Source organism: Lissotriton helveticus, chromosome 1_2 (assembly GCF_964261635.1).
Source record: "Lissotriton helveticus chromosome 1_2, aLisHel1.1, whole genome shotgun sequence".
Lineage (NCBI taxonomy): Eukaryota > Metazoa > Chordata > Amphibia > Caudata > Salamandridae > Lissotriton > Lissotriton helveticus.
Genome location: NC_136058.1, coordinates 210882135 through 210904597, shown reverse-complemented (window position 1 = coordinate 210904597; position 22463 = coordinate 210882135). Strand labels below are relative to the sequence as shown.

Below are 22463 nucleotides of genomic sequence, written 5' to 3'. Positions count from 1 at the left end.
TAAATGCCTTCGGTGTATACCGAAAGTTGTAAAGTTAGGATTCCTAACTTTACTACTCCTAAAAGCCGTTTGTGAATAACAAAAGTCGTAAAGTTAGGATTTTGTCTCAGATTACTTTTGTGAAATAGACCCTGAAGGCCTCATTAATGAAAAGTGACGCATCGCTGCGAGAAAACAGCGATGCGTCACTTTTCATTGCGACCTCCTTGCGACCCCAATGATGCATCATATTTACAATATGACGCATCATTGCGCAAGGGCTTACAGATACGTCAGTATTTCTGATGTATCTGTAAGTGCAAAAGTGACACATTGCTGTAGTGTGTCACAAAAGTGACGCAACTCCAGCAATGCGTCCTTTCACATGGGGGAAGCCCCATGTGAAAGGGCTTGCGTCAGTCTTACGCCTGCTGTGAGGCAGGCGCAAGATTTTGACGCAACAGCGTCCTAAAAGTGACGCAGTGAAATCTCATAGATTTCACTGCGTCACTATTACGAGGGTTTTTGCGGGGGAACGCCCCCTCTGCATACATTATACCTGACGCAGGTATAATGTAGCGCAGGGGTTTACAAAGTGACGCATCTGCTTAGATGCATCACTTTGTAAATAGTGCGCAACAGGAGGCATGTTTTAAGCCGCCGATCAGTCACAAAAAGTGACGCACCGGCGGCGTAAAAGTGACGCACGGCCTCATAAATGAGGCCCCAAGTGTTTCCAAGAAGCTTTCTCAAGATAAGGACTCCCTGGAGAGATCCTGACTGACAATGGAGTTCAATTTACCTCAACAGAAATGTCTTCTTTTTTAAAATAGTGTGCGATAAAAAACGTGAGGACACCCCTTTATCATCCTCAAAGCAACGGGAAAGTTGAACGCTTTAACAAAGTACTAGTAGAATGCATTCAAGCTTCTATCAAAAGCAATATGAGTGTTACTAAGTCTATTCAGGACTTGGTTTGGTCCCACTACACGGCATTCATTATCTGGGAAATCCCCATTTGAGTTGATGAGGGGTAGGGAATCTGCCACGGAGCTCTGTCCTTATTGGGTTACAAAAATATCACTGAAGTTTGGGAGTGTTGATAGTTGGTGGAAATCTGCTGAAATCAAATCCAACCTAGCCAATCTAAAAAGAACTGTTAAAACGAATCCAGGTATAAGGAAAGAATGTAGATTAAAAATAGGTGAATGGGTACGTGTCAAAAATCCAGTTCTTGTTGGAAAAGCTTTATTGAAATTCAAAGATCCTGTTCAGGTATATGGACTAGGGAAGAATTCTGTGAAACTCTCCGATGGGAATTGGTGGGGCATTTCTCGTGTGGCTTTGGTTGCCCATAACCTTGTCATGTCTGGGGAAAACAAGAATTTTGCTTTGCCTGGTAAAATCAAGAAATGTTCAAAGAGTGATATGTTGATCCAAGATACAAGAAGTAGCGTCCGTACTTCAATAAGACCAAAGATATGGAATGACTTTTTTCATGTTAAACTGCTTTGATGTTTTTCCTCTTTTATTTTATTTATTTTTCTTAGGATTTTTTTTTCTTTCTTAACGAGGGTGTGGGTACGGTGTGTTGTGTTATATGAAATTATTCCAAACACTCTTTTTGTTTTATTAAGATAGCACCTTTGTTATTTACATTCTATTACTCTGAGGGGCATATTACCAAGGGCATTATCGCCGCATTAGCGGGACTTTTTCCCGCTAATGCGGCGATAATTTTATCGCCCTATTACCAAGCTGTCGCTAACACCAGTTAGCGACAGCTTGTAGGCGATAGCGGGCATTTAGGGGCCCACTTTGCATGTCAGCGATAATTATCGCTAATGACATGCAAAGTGGGCGTGCCAAGATGTTAGCGACTGAAAACAGTCGCTAACATCTCTAACTCCTATTAACAACTTTTGGAAATATTCGCGCTAAGCGCGGAAATCTCCAAAAGCTAACGCCTGCTAAAAGCAGTTCTTAGCCATGTTATCCAATGGAAGGTGGATAACATGGCTAAGAGCATTGTCACGATAATGCATGAATATCGCAGATTTTTCAGCGATATTCATGCATTTTGTTATGTTATGTTATGTTATGTTATTGGCAATTTATAAAGCGCGCGTACGCCCGAGGGCTTCTTGGCGCTGGTAAGATAAAAAACATAACAGGAGGAGAGTCTGGCGGAGGAGTTATTTCGGGTAAGCTTGTATGAAAAGATGTGTTTTAAAAGCCTTTCTGAAGGCAAGAAGGTCTCTACTCTGTCTGAGGGCAAGAGGTAAGGAGTTCCATAGGGTGGCTGCAAGGAAGTGAAAACAGCTGCCGCCTTGTCGTTTTTTCTTGAAACGAGGAACTTCTAGAAGATCTTTGTGGGCAGATCTTAGGTTCCGTGGGGGGACGTATCTACCGATCAGCTGTCTGATAAATAGGGGTCCTTTGCCTTGCAGAGCCTTAAAGATAATGCATCCGGCTTTAAATTCGGTTCTTTGAGCCACGGGGAGCCAGTGCAAACTCTCGAGGCCTGGTTTGATAGGTTCCCATTTGGGTACTTTGCAGATCAGCCTGGCGGCCTGATTCTGCAGGTACTGAAGTCTCTTGAGTTGTCCTGCGGGTAGGCCTAGGTATAAACTGTTGGAAAAGTCAATATGGGAGAGTACCAGGGCCATGACCACCTGGATTAAGGCGGAGGGAGTGAGGAAATGGGCGATTTTCCTGATGCAGGATTTTTACCGCTTCAGAGATAAACCTTGATAATATCAAGGTATCTCAGCGGTAAAAATCCTCGGTGCTCGGCGATATTTTTTCCCCGCTAATCAAGCAATAGCGATAATTATCGCTATTGCTTGGTAATATGCCCCTTTGTTTTTATACAAAGTGAGATGTGTGGTATTGTGCAAGCCCAAGGGTTGGAATGTCATGATGTCACTGGAGCTCTGCATTTTTTCTGTAGTTAGTTGCTCCAATGCCCCTTCCTGGATGGACGTGACCTGTGAATAAACCTCTCTTACTACAATCTGCGTAGTGTCTTCACTACCGTTGGTAGGATCAGTAACCTTTAATTTCAAAAGGGCTTCATAATTTGAGAAAGAGAGATACAAAGAGAGACAGAGAGAAAGAGAGAGAGAGAGAGAGAGAGAGAGAGAGAGAGAGAGAGAGAGAGAGAGAGAGAGAGAGAGAGAGAGAGAGAGAGAGAGATACACTCTTGCTGGCTGGTTTTCTGAAAGCCCAAAATGAATATCGTAGGCACAGCATGTCAGAGACAAGAGAAGGGTCTTAAGGTCTCCACTTAAATGTGAAAGAACACAAGGGCATATTATCAAGGCAGGTGATATGAGATGATCGCTGCTTTAGCAGCCGTTTTCAGTCGCAAAGCAGCGATAATTTTATCGCCATATTAGCAAGCTGTCGCTAACAGCAGTTAGCGACAGCTTGTAGGCGATAGCGAGCGGTTTGGGGCCCGCTTTGCATGTTAGCGATATTTATCGCTAATGACATGCAAAGTGGGCGTACCCATCCTGTTAGCGACTGAAAGCAGTCGCTAACATCGCTATCGCCTATTATCAACGCAGGCGTAGGGATGAAAAAATTTGCGCTAAGCGCGAATACGCAAAAACCTAACGCCTGCTCAGACCACTTCTTAGCCTGTATATCCAATGGGAGGTGGATATTCAGGTTAAGACCCTATTAGTGATAATGCCTGAATATCGCTGGATTTCCAGCGATATTCATGCATTTCGCCGCTATCGCCAGAAATTTTATCGCATTGGAGATAAACCTTGCTAATAGCACGTTATCTCTGCGATAAAATCCGGCGATGCACGGCGATAAAAAAAAGTCGCTAAGCTTATTTAGCGATAAATATCGCTAGTTGTTGATAATATGCCCCACAGTTACCAAGGGTACAACAAGATGGAACAAACATTTGACATAATGGTAACAAGGTGCTGGACTTACCAGAGGGGATACAAACTGACAAGCAGGTACCGAGACAGAATTAATAAAACGAATATCGTAGCGCGCCCTGCATCCCAAATGCGATGCAGGGCACGCTACGAAATTTGTTTTATTTATTAAATTGTTTACTTACCTTCAATTATCCATACTCCGGTTTTTAGCACCCCCCACCCTGCCCCTCTCCCGCCCCGCCTCTCCGCCCCACCGAAACTCCCTCCACGGGCCGTGGCTGCATTTCATGTCATAGTTCGATCTCTTTTTCTGTATATTGGGACTCTGTTTGCAATTGTTCAAAACGTTTACTTTGATTCCTATTTCTCTAATGACAAGTTGAAAGTATAACTTTTAAAACAAATCCAACAATACAAAATAAGCTCCTATGTATCTATAGTTTTAAACATATATCGCTGTTTAATTAAGACTGGTAAGCGTGCAATATGGTTTAGGATGTGAGGAAGTAGTCATTTTTAATATCTAGCTATGCTGTGGAAACGTTTGATAGAATCGATGAGTTATATGCTTAATGATTTGAATTTTAAAACTGACTACAGGTTTGACTGATGTAACTGTCCTGTTGATGTTCCATTGCAGTCAAGTAATAGAGAAGAGTTTTGAGCTGAATAGAAAGGGAAAAGCCTTGAATTTCTAGAAGAAATGCTGAAAAAGTGAATCCAAAGCAGAGGGATTTGATGGTGGAGTAAATTCCACCCCTGCATTCTCCTCTGATTTGAGCATTCGTTCAAGAAATTGGAGGATTTTTCATTGCCTTAATCATAAAATTAGGTCTTCTATCGACACAGTAAAAGGCAAGGTTGGTCCATAAGTCAAATGAATGTTCTTCATTCAGATGTTCTAGCCAGATTAAGACAACCTCATTGAAATTCTCTTGAAAATATATGATGAACAGTATATATGTTTTTGTCTTTCAGTCTTCTATACGTACAAGTCAAGGAACGGTTGGAGAATACTTCCTTGCAGGCCGATCAATGACATGGTTCCCTGTAAGTTTTTGAAATATACAGATTTTGATTACGGAACGATCACATTCAGACCTTCCTACTAATTTTCTTCTTTAGTTCTTGAATATTCTTTTGAATTATAAGGCTAGAGCAAAATACTTTTACTTTTGTCGAGTGTATTACTTCTAAACTATTCAGAAAGAAAAGTATATCGGAAAATTGCACGTTCTGTACTTCTACCAATTACAATCTTACGATTCAGATGAAGAGTGATATTTTATTACGAACCTGTTTCATTATCAGGGTTTATGTGCACATATTGACCTGATGTTTTTATGGCATTTCCCAAACATATATAGACATAGAACGATACTGTAGGCAGTAAACCAGAAATACACAAGGCCCTTTTGTAACTCTTTCCACATCTGCATTGGTCTGTGGATTCATTGGGATGGGAATGTCTACACACAAATGCAAAAACAACAATTGATGGACAGAATGTAGAACAATGTCATACATTTGCCCCAGTACAGAGATCTGGGCCTAATTCCATCGATTTTTTGCTCACCATGCCATTCCAGTTTGGACCCAGCCATATGGAAAATCAGTCTTGACCCTGCGCCCAATGGAAACATTCCAGCCCGAAAAACATGGTGTGACTATCTGCAGTGTATGGTGTCCAACTTGTTGTGTTGTATGTTTGTGTGTAATCAAGCTCTGAATGACGGCGCTGTTGAACTTACCACTTAAGTGCAAAGTAAGACATTGTTGTTACAGGCTCAGGTCTGTTGCCCTTGATGGGATAAGGCCTCATGGGTTCTCTGGCCCATACCAGCCAATGCCTTATTAAGCTCCCTTGAGAGTTAGTAGTACCACTAACCTGTGTCTGCACTAGGGTCTCCCAAAACAGTGGTAAAAACCAATCCATCTAGGAGGCTTTATGCCATCAAGGGTCGGATCACAGATTGTATCCTGCAAGAACAATCCTCTTTATTCTTTCTGAGTAATAAGTACACTAGGAATTATTTTAAAACATGTCAAATGTGAGCATGTTTATTATGAGATTGTATAGATTTTTTGGGGAAACTGAAACAAAGTTACAAAAATGCATAAAAGTCAGTTTGGGCTTTATCTAAAACCAAATATGAAATGTTATTCTAGTAAAACATTTTAGTTGTAACAGCGCCTTAAGTAATGATTTGGAGGGTCTGGAAAAAGGCTCTGGAGATGTCCAGAATCCATGCTTTCTCTTCTCAGACCTTATTTATTTAGTCGCTCTTGAGGCAAAGTGGATGGATGACTTTGCACTTCAGCATCATCTCCAAGACATATTCAGGGCAGAGGTCAAATCAGATAGGGAATCCTTCATCAACAGCCTTTTCCATGGATGCCAGTTTTTTTATGGTTCCACCAAGAAGAGGGAGGCACGAGAACATCAGATTTTCAAAGATTGCAGGCATTGTTATACGCCTGAGTTAGGCATATGTAGTAACGCTGCACTTTTTCTTACATTACCCTATTTCTGCACAATACCATTTTACTATAACCTTTTGCACACATTCGCATCCATGACAATGTTGTATTTGTTTCTCTGAAACTGATTTGCATATACGTTTCGCTTTGTGCAACATTTTCGTGTTACCTCCACACCGAGTATAAGGCCTTTTGCACACGCTGTACAATGTTGTTCTATCTTCATCCAAGGGGCAACAGGGCTTCCCAGATTTTACAAAATAATAACAGACTTTGTCATGTGATTTCATGTAAATTGGATCTGAAGCAGTGGCTTGGATGTCTATGATAAAGAATCAGAAAATTATTATCCTGTATGAAAAAATTAAAAATAAAAATATTTATGTTAGAATCTGTAGGTTTTTTTGTTGCATCAAACAGTGCCTTAGTCCCGCATTAGAATTTTACAATAGAGTTTATGCTGCTGAACAACATCAGGAGAGGAGCGAAATTGCAATGAAATGGCCTAAAAGTTCAAAAGGTAAAAATTGTGAGAATATGGGATGTATAGGAAGTCTCCTTAATAAAGAAAGCGTTATAAAGAAAAGCAAAAAAAACAAAGTTTCATACTAGATTATTGGGCCTGAATATTGATATCCAAAAATCACGGCTGAAATATCAGCCACCGAAATATTATGAAAGGAGGTATGAATAGGTTTACTTTACTTAACTCTACATGCATGAACCTTGACGAGATATTTATGATAGGACATATATAGGGTGAGTTGAGGTACATCATGACCCACACCTGTTGAGAGCCATGGCTTCATGGAGAAGCGTGGCTCAGTGGTTAGAGGCGGCAGACCCGGAAGCTGAGATCAGCCGTGGACCAGGGTTCAATTCCCCGCCTCGGCGGGTCTCGGGCTCAAAAATTCCACGGACTCGACAATTCTCGCTCCGGTGCCTACTCGACTCACGGGATCACACTCTGCGACTCTGGGCAATAGCTTGCTTAATCTCCACTACGACCCCTCGCGGCGGGATGCCTGGCTTTCACCTTGTGAATACCCTGCCGGGGTATCTCATAGGGGAATACCAGGACGGGTTCCCTAAGCAAGCGCCTTGAGACCCCTGGGTGATTAGTGCGCTATATAAATCGAAATACATTTACATTCTCGACCCCCCCCCTCCTCATTAGTAATTAAGTCTTAAACCTAGGATTACAACAGTGGCATCCACGCTAAGCTAAAAAATGCCCAAATACTTTTACCATTCCAGGCACAGTATTACAACCTTGGATTGGTAATGTAGCGTCCATGTCAACCTGGAAAGAGTAGATGCAACTCCTGACACATGTGTTTAGTTCTTATTAGAGCTCGTATAGGTATAGGTATAGCTTTGTCCAGGTAAGTGTATTTTGATATTATAATTTCCCTCCCCCCACCATCCCCTGCCCACCACATCTGGTCTGTACCTGCTACCGCCATGAAGCCAGATAGTGGGAAATGTGGCCTCTAAATATATGGAGGGCTAAATAGCCTAGACAATGTGCGGTGATATTGCTTTGTCACAGGAAGAAAGGTCACAGCCATGTATACTGTTCCATTGATTAAAATGGGTGTCAATTCCATTGAACCTAGTGTTACAGCATTCACTAGGTATATTGGCCCAGATTCACTATAATTTTGCATCACCTTTGTGGCACAGCAACATACTTTTTGCCATTCACTGAACCATAAAATGCCTCTTTGCATGGCTTTGCATGGTTTAGTAAATACAAAGTAACCCAGCACATATTGCTGCCTTGCGTTACTTTGCAAGGCAGTCAGGCATTACATAGATGGGCCATGGCGGTTCCCATGCATCCACCCATGTATTTTGACGCAAACCTACATTTACAAAGACACATAAACCTAGGTGTGCGCCAAAATGTTTCTCCAACCCCAGGGAGGTTTAACAAGGAGAAATATTTTTATTTCTCCTTGTTTCTTATTTTCTCCATCTGTGCAGCACACATAGAAAGAGTAATATGTATCTATGGGTTGGTTTTGTGCCGGAAAGTATGCATTCCTGCACAAAAACAACCCTGCCCAAAATGCAGTCACCCTTGCACTGTGGTTCAAGGGTTCCTGTTTTGGCGCTAGGCAGCACACTGTGCACCAAGGCAAGAAGGGAGCAGAAATGCTGCATATCCTTGTAAATATGGAGCATATCTGCCCTCTCCCTTTCATGCAACAAGTTCCCTTGCTGTGCTGCATTGCATCAATAACAGTACTTAGAACAGTGGGATGGTGAGAGTTGTATTGAGCCGCCGCAGTCTATATAAACTGATATAGGCCTGCTGCTCTCAACGTCCTAATGTCCACTGCCTTTGTCTTTACCTTACTTCTCAAAACTATCTGAAATAGGTAGGGTAAAGCAAAAGGCAGAGTCCATACGGCAGGACACTCAAAGCCTTCAACCTTCCCTCCTCCTTTAGTTCAGTGTCACTGGGACTTCAGAAGGAGGGAAGGGTGATAGATGGGTCTTCCTGGCTTAACTTGACTACGAAAAAGCGGTTTATCTGAGCTGGGGGAACCAGGGGGTGATTTCTGACAGCCTGCTTTCATAGCTCTTGCTGTGAACGTTCCACAGCAAACAGCCATGGCCCTACGTGCAGCTGTTATCTGTGGAACATTCATGACAGCTGTGAAACAAAGGCTTCGAGTCGTGGGGAATTTCAATCCGCTTGGTCTCGATGCCTTTGTTTTCCCAATTAGGACTTTCTGCTTTCATGGGGCAGAATGTTCTAATAGTTTTCTAGTCCACTGTAGCAGTCTATCCTGGACATTAAGGACCTGCTCCAGCATTAAAGGTCCAAGCTGAAGGGGACTACACCTGCCTGCGGCGGTGGGGCTTTCTAGGTGGTCCATGAGATCACCTTTCACGACCTGAGAGGGCTGACCTCAGGTGGCACACTGACATTGTGCCATCTTTTCGTGGCGCACTATTATTGCACCTCCTAAGGGCATATTTGCTTCTGAAGCTGCATTGGTGCAAGTGCAGAGGCAAAGTGATTTCCTGATTTGCGTGTGGTCATGCCCCCATGCAAATGAGGGAAAGCCCTTTCAGGATAGCGCTGGTGGTACATGTGCACCAGCCCTATCAGTGTTACAGAAGGGACTTCACAAGCATTGCAGCCCTTTCTGTAATACCATAGTGCCCAGAGGTACACAAAGAAGACGCAAATCCCTGTTACACCCCTGGGGCACTATCTATGATACTGCCCCTGAAAGATTTTCACACCTACCTCCTCCAGTCACGTCCCAGACAAACAAACCCACAGAAGACCTTTACTCTGTAGTTTAGTATCCTAGGATGACTATCAAGTCAAAACCTGCCTTGTGTCATGTATGGATTATCCATGCCAACGTCTAGCCTGCTTCTCTAAAACATAATTTTAAAATATCTCTCCTCCACCACTAATCACAACTTTCTTCCTCAAACTGGTTAAAAAGTTTATTACGTATATCTACTTTTCACTTGAGAGGTTTGCCGTGTGAAAACGCTCCAAGTGTCATATGTAGGAAGCCTAATTGCACTTGCAAATGATGAAATTCGCAGAATTTCAGCAATTGCGATCGCAATTAGGGCAGTGTGCTATGTAGCACACAAAAACCCACATGCAAAATAAGGAATCGCAAAATTTGCGATTCCTTATTTTGCGATTGCATTTAAGGAATTGCAATTTGCGATTCCTTAAATGCAATGTAGGAAGGACCCAAGTTGTGCGAATTATGGCTTAAGGAATCGCAAAATACCACCAACTTAAGGTTGGTGGTAATTTGCGATTTCTTTGAAAAATTCACTTTTTGACATTTTTGAAAGTGCCATGTGGGTATGTGGGCCACATGTGCACACATGTTAATTTCAGGGGTGCAACAGGGTGTCATATTGACACCCTTGCAAACCTGAAATTGCATTCTCAATTTACGATTTTCTAATTGAGAATCGTAAATTGAGAATGTCTTTCAATTCATTCCTATGGGCCTTGTAGCCCATAGGAATGAATGAGAAGGTATTCCTTATTTATGAATCTCAATTTGCGATTCGCAAATCAGGAATAATTGGGATTCACAAAATAAATTGCTTATCCTACCTACATTTCGTTTTGCAATTTTCTAATTGCGATTCCCCAAAAAATCTCAATTTGAGAATCACAAAACAAAAATTACCTACATAGGGCCCCAAATTGTTTGTGTTATAAAAAAAAAAATGTGATACGCTAGGAAAGTAATATATCCAGTTCTCAATAAGAATGTTTATGAGATTTAATTGTAAGACAAGACGTAGCCCTCTCTTTACAGAAAAAAAAAACAATTATTGTGTGTAGCTAAAAGAGAAAAAATGCACTACGATTTACTCTTTTTAAGTATTAACTAGAAATAACTGGCACACTTGGATGAGCTATTACCACAAGTAAATATGTTAAGAAGTTGTTAGTCATCAGTATGCACACTTGAATGTCAGAAGGGTCTATGCTTCAGCAAGAATCATAATTGGTTAACTAGATATAAACATGCAATAATGGCGAAGGCTTTTGGACCACGGTCCCCGAGAATGCTTTGACATTAATAGCTAAACTTGGGCTAATGCATCTTCTGCAGAAATCTATTTTAACAGCATGTCTGCTTTCTGGTGCCCTAACTCAACTCAATGATGAACATCCAGGGCCTCATTTATGAAAAGTGACGCATCGCTACGTGAAAACAGCGATGCGTAACTTTTCACTGCGCTCTCCCTGCGACATGATTGATGCGTCATATTTATAATATGACGCATCATGTCGCAAGCAGTTACAGATACGTCAGTATTTCTGACGTATCTGTAGGCGCAAAAGTGACGCATTGCTGGAGTGTGTCACAAAAGTGACGCAACTTCAGCAATGCTTCCTTTCACATGGGGAAAGCCCCATGTGAAAGGGCTTGCATCAGTCTTACGCCTGCTATGAGGCAGGCGAAAGATTTTGACGCAACAGTATCCTAAAAGTGACGCAGTGAAATCTCATAGATTTAACTGCGTCACTATTAAAAGGCTTTTTGCGGGTGAACGCCCCCTCTGCATACATTATACCTGACGCAGGTATAATGTAGCGCAGGGGTTTACAAAGTGACGCATCTGCTTAGATGCGTCACTTTGTAAATAGTGCGCATCAGAAGGCATGTTTTACGCCGCCGATGCGTCACAAAAAGTGACGCATCGGAAGCGCAAAACTCACTCAAGGCCTCATAAATGAGTCCCTAAGGGAGCTAAACTGGCTTTAGCTCCAGATTAGGTTTAGAGATTACCGCCCATCATTTTATTGTTAACGACTTTCTCGTGTAGAGCTGGTCCTCTAGAATTGTGTGGTTCTGCTCTGACTCTGCTAATATTCAAGGCCTGAAATGTGCCATTTGTTCCAAGAGCTTATTGGCTCCTTGTGCTGAAAAATCATCTGATCAAATCCTGCATGATGCTGTTGGATTACATTTTGGTCTGGGCTTGGGTCGGTCCGTAATAGCTGAATTCTACATTTCAGAATTAACTCCTGCTTTGTAGTGTTACTTCCAGATCATCACCAACCTGTCACAATCCCATTTAAGGCATAAAGGAACAACCGAGATTAAATGTAATCACTTTGTAAATTATATCATTCTGAGGGAAAGGAGTTCATGATATGACACCGTGCATAAGACCTTTGGGTAAGAGGTCAAAACATGCCACGGTATTCTTGTGCTTCATAAATATTGTAAAATAACTGGATCTGAGATTCACTGTGATTGTGGGGGAGGAGAGAATTGATAGGTTATGGTATTTTGCCTAAAGATACAGGGGTATATTATCAACAACTAGCGATAATTTTTGTCTCTAACTTGTTTAGAGACAAAAATTATCGCCGCACATCGGCGATTTTTATCGCAGATAAACCTTGCTATTAGCAAGGTTTATCGCAAATGCGATAAAAAACGGCCGCAATGCATGAATATCGCTGAAAAGTCAGCGATATTCATGCATTACCGAGCAAATGCTCTTAGCCATGTTATCCACCTCCCATTGGATAACATGGCTAAGAACTGCTCAGGGCAGGTGTTAGCTTTTGGAGATATTCGCCCTTAGCGCAAATATCTCCAAAAGTTGGTAATAGGAGATAGCGATGTTAGCGACTGTTTCCAGTCGCTAACATCTTGGCACGCCCACTTTGCATATCATTAGTGATAAATATCACTGACATGCAAAGCGGGGCCCAAGATGGTCGCTATCTCCTATTAGCTGTCGCTAACTGGTGTTAGCGACAGCTTGGTAATAGGGAGATAATTTTATCTCCGCTTTCTTGGCTTTTAAAGCCAAAAAAGCGGAGATAAAACCCCTTGATAATATACCCCACAGACTTTTATTTCAGGCTTCCGCATGTGCACTCATTTTAGCTTTTCTCATATTCTTGTTGGTTAAGTCAGGACCTAACAGTGTGACATTATTCAATACATGAAAATAATGACATAATGTGAGTAAATGGAGTGAATTATATGTTGTGGTCATGAGACTTCACTATGTAATACACTACCAACCCCTTACAGGCCAGTCAACTTTTGTTAGTTAAACCTTAGCTCACCCTAGGTAGCTATGGCTCTGAGCACTCAGCTTACAAAAAGGAACACGTGTAAAGCATCAAAACAACTGAAGAAGAAAGAAACTCAACACTCAAGAAATCCAAGACCAATTTATAAAAAAATGTTTTCATGAATTTATGGACACCTAGTGAATTGGCCTTTTCTGCAGGGTCAACATCAAACGTTTTGGCTTCACCCTCCTGGATTCTGAACCCATTTTGTGTTAGCTTTTAGGACTCTGTGCACTTTACCACTATTTACCAGTGCTAAAGTGCTTGAGCTCTCTGCTTAAAACATGGTGAAATTGGCTTACACCAAGTTGGCACCTTTAATTTCCTTGTAAATCCCAAGTAAAGCGGTACTTCCTGTACCAATGCCCGGTAAATTAAATGCTACTAGTGGGCCTGGAGCAATGATTGTGCCGCACACTTCAGTAGCCCCTTAAACATGTCCCTGGCCTGCCATTGCAACCTGTGTGTGCAGTTTCAAACTGCCCTTTTGACATGGCAAAATTAACCTTTTGCCAGGTCTAAACGTTACTTTTTTATACATATAAGTAATTTCTAGGGTAGGCACAGAAAAGCCCAGAGGCCAGGATGCCGTGTATTTAAGAAGTCAGACATGTACTTTTTTTTTTGTAAAACATTTTTTATTGCAGATTTCAATTTAAGCAATACAGGTAATTTGCAGTAGTGTACATGCGGGATCTCAATTTCTCATATTTCCCCCAACAAAAATTTACACAGCCTCATTACCCGCATTCCTGGGGCTGGGTGATATTTGTCTCACCCAGTGCATTACCTCCGCCACTACTCTGTGGCGTATCTAGTGATCAACCGCCGTCTGCTTTTAACTTTTTTCCTCCCACTAACCCCTCCCCTGCTAGCATCTGGTTCGTGTGAGCTGTGAGACCGGTGTCAATGGGATGCTGCACCCCCCCCCCCCCCCTTCTCCACGCACCCCCCACCCCTCGGTGTTCTATGGTGTCCCGTGTCCGGTTTGCCGTATGCTGGATTGTGTTGGTAACCTGCGGAGTTTGGAGAAATTTACTGTGTGTGTGTGTCCATGGTGGGTGCAGGGATTGGTACCGCCACCCCGGAAAACCCTGGGTCTTCTGCGTCTTCCTCCACTTCACTCTCCACTGTACTATCTCTAAGTGCCTGGACTAGAATTTCCCACGCTAGTGCCGCTTCCTGAGCTTTCTCGTCTGGCCCCCGTCAAGCCAGTTGATACCTGATCGTGCTCTCTGCCGCTGCCCATTTCTGGAACTTAGTTATCCATTTTCGATGTGTCGGCGCTACCTTCGATTTCCATCCCCTAGTGAGCTCCCTCTTCGCAAGGAGTAGGCCCATGTCTATAAATTTGCTTGTCAGTTTATTCTTACGTGTGTGTGGAAACCAGTGTAAGAGTGTAGTTGCGCCATCGTAGTGTAGTTCCCTGTCCGTGACCGCGTTCAGGGTGTCGCCCACTTCCCTCCAGAAGTCTTGTAGGTGCGGGCAGTCCCTCAGCATGTGGAGCAAGTCCGCTTCCAACAGTGCGCATCTAGGACACGCTGCGTCCGCTGCTCCAAAGTATCGTGCTATTTTGTTCGGGGTAAGGTAAGCTCTATGAAGGATATAGAGCTGTATCAATTGGAACCGGGCGTTTCTAGTGCACTTCCTGGGCCTCCGAACCAACTGGGCCCACGTCGTATCCGGGATCTCTCTCTGCAGGTCAGTCCCCCATTGGGTCCTTAGGCGCGTAAGGGGCAGCAAGGTGCTCGCTAGTATTCTGGAGTGCAGGCACGTGACCGCCTTGACAGTTCCTGCGGCCATCATCACATATTGACACGGTGACGACGTCGCGGGCTCACACAGTCCCTCGCCCCAGTGCGCTTGGATCCCTCGTACCACAGCTGCGTGCAGTAGGTAGTCCCCTCTCGGAAGGTCGTACTGTTCCTGTAAGGACTGGTACGGCGTGAGCACCCCGTCAGTGTAGAGGTCTCCCACCACCTGCAGACCAGCCTCCTCCCAGCTTTGGAGGTTCGACCAGTCGCCGCCATGCGGCAGCGCAGTGAGCATACCCAGCGGGATTTCGGGTGCGTATGGGTGTCCGGGACCAGCACGCTTTTGCACGCGGTTCCAGCATAGCCTCAGTGTCCGTTCCTCTTGAGACAAGTCCCTGAGTGCTAGCCTCTGTTGCAGGGTGATGTATGCCAGCACATGGCGGGGGGTGCCAGTGTCCCTCTCCTGCTCCGGGCCCCGGTATACCCTCGCCACCTCCTGCGTGAGGAATTGCAGTTGGGCGGCTAAATAATAAAACTCGAAATCAGGGACCGCGAGTCCGCCCTCGTTCTTCGGGCGGGTCAGGGTTGCCAAGGCTATTCTCCGCCTGCCAGTTCCCCACAGAAAAGACACCACTTGGGACTTTAGTCGTCGAAAGACGGTGCTCGGTATCCACACAGGCAGGGTTCGGAAGAAGTACAATAATCGCGGCAGGGCGATCATTTTAAGCAGCGAGACTCGGCCTGTCAGAGATAAAGGGAGGGTGGCCCAGAAAAGCATGTTACCCTGCAGCGTCCGGATGCAACGGTTTATATTGCCTTCCAGCAGGTCTGCGGGTTCGTGGTAAATATACACCCCTAGGTAGGGCAGACAGGACGGCTCCCAGCGAAGCTCGGGATGGGTCAGGGGGCACCTCTCCGCCCTCCGGAGGGGAAAGAGGCAAGTCTTCGCCCAGTTCACCTTCAGTCCCGATACATCCCCGAAACGTGCTAGTAGGTCTTTCGCCCCGTCTACTGCCTCCTCGGCATTCTCCAGGAACAGTAGGAGGTCGTCCGCATATAACGATATGTGGTGGTGAACCCCGTCTACCTCCAGTCCTTGGTAGGAGTCGCCTTTCCTAGCCAGTGCCGCCAATGGTTCTATCGCAAGGGCAAACAGCAAGGGGGAGAGTGCACACCCTTGTCTAGTACCCCTATGCACTGCATACCTATCCGATATCAACGCTCCCACTCGCACCCTAGCGCCCGCCGATGCATATAGCACTTCCGTCCACCGCACATAGTCATCCCCGATGCCAAAACCCCGCAGCACCCTGTACAGGTAGATCCAGTCCAGGCTGTCGAAGGCTTTCTCTATGTCAATCGCCATCACCATAGGGGTTCTGGCGGACGGTGGAGGGTCTGCCACCAGCCTCAGCAACCTGCGAATGTTATGAGATGTATTTCTAGTGGGTATAAAGCCCGATTGATCCTTGTAGATCAAGTCTTGCATATGGGCCATCAGCCTAGTGGCCAGTATAGTGCTCAAGATTTTATAATCCGTCGTTAGCATCGACAGAGGCCTGTAGGATGCCGGGTCAGAGCTGGTCCTACGCGGCTTGAGCAAGGGGATCATGAGCGCCTCGCGCATCGAACAGGGCAGTTCCCCCCTCTCTTTTGCTTCATTGTATATTATTTGGAGCCGTGGGGCTAGGATATCAATGTATTTACCGTAGAACTCGATGGGCAGACTGTCCACTCCCGGCGTTTTCCTGTGTGCCATACTTTTTATGGCCCCCCTAATTTCCGCTAGGTCAATTGGGCCCCCGAGGGCTTCTGCTTGGTCCGGCTCTAGGCATGGTAATTGTATCTCAGACAACAAGGTCTCCAACATCTCGGTTTGGTCTACCGGGCCTCCCCTATACAGTCGCTCGTAATATGCCTTAAAGCATTGCAATATGTCTGGCTGGGTGCTATACGTGGTGCCGTCCGTAGCGGTCAGGGATAGTATTGGGGCAGCACCCCTGCTGGGATTTGCCAACCAGGCTAGGAGCGTCCCCGTCTTATCTCCCTCAGCGAGTGCCTTGGTTAAGTATGTCTTGTGATCAAAACAGCGAAGGCGTTCCACCTCCACCGCCACTGCTTCCCGCGCTGAGCATACCCTATCCTGCATGTCGGGGTGGTTGGGCCGTTGTATCTCCACCTCCCTCAGGGCTTGCTCGGCCTTGTCCACGTCTTCGACTAGTGTTCGCCGTATGCCCGCGAACTTCCCTATACAGTGCCCCCGTACTACTACCTTGAGCACGTCCCATTCCACTGCCCTGGAAGAGGCAGTTCCCTCATTCTCGGCAAAGTATTGGGATATTCTACCTTCTAATGCTCCGCTGAACGGCGGATCGTCCAATGTGTCCGGATGGAGCCGCCATGTTGGGATTGGCGAAACTTCATTCATCCAGGCAAATGTGAGAAGTAGGGGGTTGTGGTCCGAGATCGTGCGTGCTAGGTATTCGGTTCGGGCAACCATGGGCAACACCGACTGGGAGCATAGGAAAGCGTCTATGCGAACGTGGAGGTCGTGCATACCCGAATAAAAGGAATAATCCCTATCAGTTGGGTGTTGAGTGCGCCATGCATCCGTCAGGTCCCACATCCCCTGCCAATTTGATCTGTGTTTTGCTAGTCTGTGAACTGGGGATGCGTGTAGAGGTGGGTGTGACCTATCAAGATTGGCGTCTTCCACTGAGTTGAAATCCCCCCCCAGCAGCACTGATCCCGTTAAATAAGAAGCTAACTGTTTGGTCAGCCTAGTGAAGTATGATGCCTGCTCCACGTTAGGCGCATAGGCGCTGCAAAGTGTCAACTGACGACCCCTGAGCAAACCCTCGACTGCCACATACCTCCCTTCGGGGTCTACTGTGTGCCTAGTAACCTGAAAGGGAACCCCCGCCCGGATCCAGAGTAGTGTTCCCCTGGCAAATGCCGAGTACGTGGTGTGGAACAGTTGACCCCTCCACCTCCTCTGCAGTGCGGCGCCCTCCTTTTTAGTTAAATGGGTCTCTTGTAGAAAGGCAATGTGAATCCCTCTGCGGACCAGGTAGGCGTGTACCTTGTGCCTCTTTGTCATGGAATTTAGTCCCCGCACATTCCAGGACACACATTTCAGCGAGCCCGTATTAGCCATCACCCCAGTCAGTGCAAATTAAGTCAATAAACGTACGCTTCCGGACACCAGACACCTTCCCACCGCCTCCCATCCCCAACTCCCCGCCCAACCTCCCGTCCCCAAGTGTACCTCGAGTCACCCCAACTACTCCAGGACCCCCCTCCCCCAGAACAGGACCCAACTGCAAAGTAGAGGCTCCCATCCAAACTAGCGAGCAAACGTGCTCACATAAACTTGTAGTCCGTAGTAATCACCACGGAGGCCTTATGGGCCCTGTGGCGCGTGAGCTGGCTACTGAACCTTTCAAGCCTCGTTCCCATGTCCCTCCGCCCCACAATACTCAATGCGACTCATGAAAGAAAAGTCTCACATTAGTCCGTTCCAATGTTCATGGGGGGCGCCGCCGTCAGGTTCTCTTCTCCCAGAAACCGCGGACAGCTGTTAGGGCGCAACGATTTCCCCCGAAGTCTGGGGGGTGACCTTCGGGCCCCTAGCACCCTCCAGCCCCGAGAAGTCAGTGTCTGATCCCGTGGCCAGGGCCTCTGAGGCTGATTCTCTTGCCGATTGGACCGGCGCCGATCCCGACACCTCCTTAACCGCCTGCAACGCTGCTCTCCGTTCCTCTGCAGTTTGCGATGTTGACGGCTTCTTGGATCCCCGATGGCGCCCTCGGAGCCTTCTCGATCGCCTGATCGCATGGTTCTGGCACTCCTCCTCGGCTCTAAAACGAGCCCCGTTTGTGCCCGCCTTGTAGGAGTCCTACCAGGTCCAGGCATCAGCCGGAGTTTCAAAGAACAGCGCCTTGTCATCCAGTATCACTCGTAGCTTGGCTGGGAACAGCAGGGAGTATTGCAGTCCCTCGGTGCGTAGCTCCTTTTTGATGGAGAGGAAGGAGGCTCGCTGCTTCTGGGTTTCAAATGTATAGTCCGGGAATAGTGTGACTTTACTATTGTCCACCTGGAATGGGCCCGCATCCCTGGCCCGCTGAAGGAGCCAGTCTCTGTCCTTATAGTGGAGCAATTTGATGACCACCGGGCGCGGCGGGAGACCCTGGCGCGGGGGTCGGGAAGGCACGCGGTGTGCCCGCTCCAGCGTGAAGAAGGGAGATAGGCCCTCCGGGGCAACCACAGTTTTTAACCAGTCGGTCAGGTAGCCCACCATGTCCGTACCTTCTTTTTTTTCCGGCAGGCCCACCAGACGTACGTTGTTCCGCCGACTGCAGTTTTCAGCGTCCTCCGCTCTCTTCTCTAGGGCCTGTATCCGCTCCATCGCTTCTGTGAGTCGTCCCTCCATAGATTTATGGGCCGGTACGACATCCTGTAGGGCAACTTCTGTGGCCTTGACCCTGTCCTGTAGCTTCGCATGATCTGCGCGTAAGTGCCCCAGCCCCGTCGCTACTTGACCAATATCGTGTTGTAGGGCCTCCTTCGTGGCAGCAATGGCGTCCAATATCCGGTCCTGCATCAGTTGGAGCTCCGTGGGGGGTTGCGAGGAGTCTTCTGGCGTTTCCGTGGCTGGGCTCCCGTCCCCCTTGGGCCCTCTAGGCTTTCCCATCTTGCACCTCCTTGCAATTCCGGTCTCTCAGGGGTGAACCGGTGGTAACGACGTCTCTCGCAATAGTCCGCCGCCAACCTCAAGGTGGTCTCGCTGCTAACCGACGTCAGGCGGGAGCCGGATCTTTGGGGGCCGCGTTGCGGAGGTCCAAAATGGCGCCAGTGGCCTGTTAGGACTCCTCAGCTTCCCCGGTAACCGGGCGTCAGGGGTCCGCACCGGGGTCCACCAGCTGACCCCGTCTCTCGGTCCGCACTCTTTTAAGTTCACCTCAACTTACAGCGGTGCTGGCGATCTGATGCTACCCCCCAGGAAGGAAGTATATCCTGGGGCCAGAGTCGGGGTGGAAAATGTAGGATGTGCAATTCCACAGCGGGTGCCCCCCTCCCCCCCGGTCTCGGCACTCGGGTCCAGGGCGATGGTGCTGTGGTCCGATTCAATGCTCCTCCAGGCCCCTCGCAGAGACAGCATCACCGTTCATGTTAGGTCCGGGTCAGGCAGCCGCCCAATCAAATCGCAGGCCCCGCTGTTGGGCCGCAAAGAATCTCCTCCGGGCGAGGTTGGACGTCCCCAGGGCAATATCCGCACCCGGTATCTCCGTAGGGCCCTCCCAAATCAAGGCCGGTCGTGTCTCGGCTGGTCACGGGCGTACTGTGCCGTTGCAGGACTCGGCAGCACCCACAGGGACCGCAGGCCTCAAAGCCGGGGCCCAGAGTAAGCCCCTTGCGGTAGTGGGCGGAGCCCCGCCAGAGCTCCGCTCCCGATCGGACCTCGCACTGACCTCAGGGTCCGCCGGTGCTCGGGCGGCCGCAACCGCTCTCCAGTAGTCCAGTGCTGCGCGGCTCCCCTCTCCGTGGCCGCAGGTCCTCAGGGGCAGGTTCGTCACCATTCCTCGGTGGCCGCTAGGAAGGATGCCGCCATCTTGCCCACGGCCGTCTCGGGCACTCCGCGCCCCTCAGCGCCCTTTGTGCTTGGTTCTGCGGCGCGCTTCCCCAACCGGAACAGACCTGAGGGTTGGCTCCGGGATCGACCCGATTTCCACGGGGATCCCGGGTCTGAGACAGGATTAACGGCGGATCACGGGCTGAGGGTCGGGAGCCTCGCTAGGCTGCGACCGTCTCCATCGGCTGCTAGCCACGCCCTCAAGAAGTCAGACATGTACTTTAGTACTTTTACATGTCCAGGTAGTGAAAACTCCTAAAGTTGCTTTTCACTACTAGAAGACCTAACTCTCCCAGAGGATAACATTGGAGTTACCTAACTACATTTAAAAAGCTGTAAACTCCGATTGGGAGCAGTTTGACAAGTCAAGTTTGGTGTCTAAAGAACTGTAATTAAAAGCCCTCTTTAATGGTGAAGTTGGATTTTTAATCACAATTCTGAAAATGACACTTTGAGAAAGTTGGCATTTTCTTGTTCTATCATTTGGTACCTGCAGCCTGATCCTGGGTTGCATGACCAGGTGTAGTTGGCAATTGGTCTTTGTGTATTGCTCCCAGACAGTGAGACAAAGGGAAGATAGGTGGTAGCAGGATGGACCACTCTGAGTTCACGATGTTGAGGAGTTGTAACCTACCACACTTGCACATCACAAAGTCTCTGCCTGAGCACATTCACAAAAGGTTTGTCACAAGTGTAATGTGACCTGAACAAGCTGGGGCCAGGACAAAGAGGAAGGGATGTCTTACACCTCAGGGGAGTGGAAAAAAGCTAGAAGTTTTCTCCACTTCAAAGTGGGCACCAGGTATAAATATTGGACCTCAGACCCCAACTCTTCAGTAGACGTCTAGGACTGTGAACCCTGCCAGGAAGAAGGATTGCTATGCTGCTGAATGGTCTGTCACTCTACTTGACTGCTGCCCTGCTATCCTGACCTGCTTCACTACTGCCCTCTTGCCTTGGTGAGAAGGATTGGACCCACATCTCTAAACCCCAGAGTGACTATCAGGGTTAGCTGGCTGGACTTCTGTTGAGAAGGCTAAGGGGCAGAACCTCTGCTGCTCAATGCATCAACCTCAAAACAGATGCTCTGCCTCTGCTGCATGGTCTGCCGCATCTAAGGACTTTTCATAACCTATCGCAGCCCATCAGAACCACTACTGTGAACTGCATCTCCACACAAGGACATCACATTGCACTTCGCAGCTCGCCAGAATCGGACCTGGACCTTGCATTGCCTCTGCTGCACAAAGCATTCTTGACACAGACCTCTGCAACGCTTCGCAACCAGGATTAGAGTACTGTGTTCAGTGGACCTAATTGGGTCCCTTTAGCCACCTCATACTCGATTGCGGGTTGGTCTGAACTTGTGACTTTGTCCTAGTCTGGCAAACCAGATAACCACAGTTGGTGCTTTGTGCTTTTTGGTGCTATTTTCACTGAAATCTTCAAACTTGCATATCCCCAGTTTCAATGATTGGATTTTTGTAGTTTGAACTTTATTACAATATACTCTATTTTGTTAAATTTGTTTGAGATATTTCTTTTCTTGAGTTTTCCCCTTATTACTGTTTGTGGTGTTGTATAAATACTTTACACATTTCCTGTAAATTAAGCTTGACTGCTCTGTGCCTAGCTACCAGAGGGTCGAGCACAGGTTCAATCCATCAGTATTTGTATAGCGTGACACCGGTGCCATGTCTCTGTTGAAAAGCCTGGTCTTGAGTTTCTTTGTGAAGTCTGCCAGGAAGGGTGCTGTTCAGAGGTGGAAGGACAACTCGCCCCAGATCTTGACAGCGATGCAGGAGAAGGAGCAGCCCCCTCTTTGCCCTCAATAAATGCAAGGGCTGTGTGCACGGACAAGCGAGGAGGAGTACTAGATTCTTGTGTGCAGATGGATGTTCGTTCGATGGTTGATGTAGGACGGTCCTTGATCGTGTAGAGTTTTGTAGGCTTGCATGAGAATCTTGAACTGGCACCTTTCCTGGATGAGGAGCCAGTCGAGGTTTCAGAAGTGGGGGTGTTTTGTGGGTCCATTTGGGGGAATTCCAGGATGAGTCTACCTGCCGTGTTCCATATGGTCTGGAGTCTTCTGA

General features: G+C 47.0%; 1 protein-coding gene across 1 annotated transcript in view; it reads left to right on the top strand.

Annotated features, from left to right (window-relative positions):
- The window catches only part of LOC144799843 (sodium/glucose cotransporter 4-like), a 791764-nt gene that overhangs the window by 125417 nt on the left and 643884 nt on the right, over positions 1–22463 (top strand). The window contains exon 2 of the mRNA XM_078671423.1: positions 4866–4937. Coding sequence (XP_078527549.1) covers positions 4866–4937 — 72 coding nt within the window. The remainder of the gene's footprint in view (positions 1–4865; positions 4938–22463) is intronic.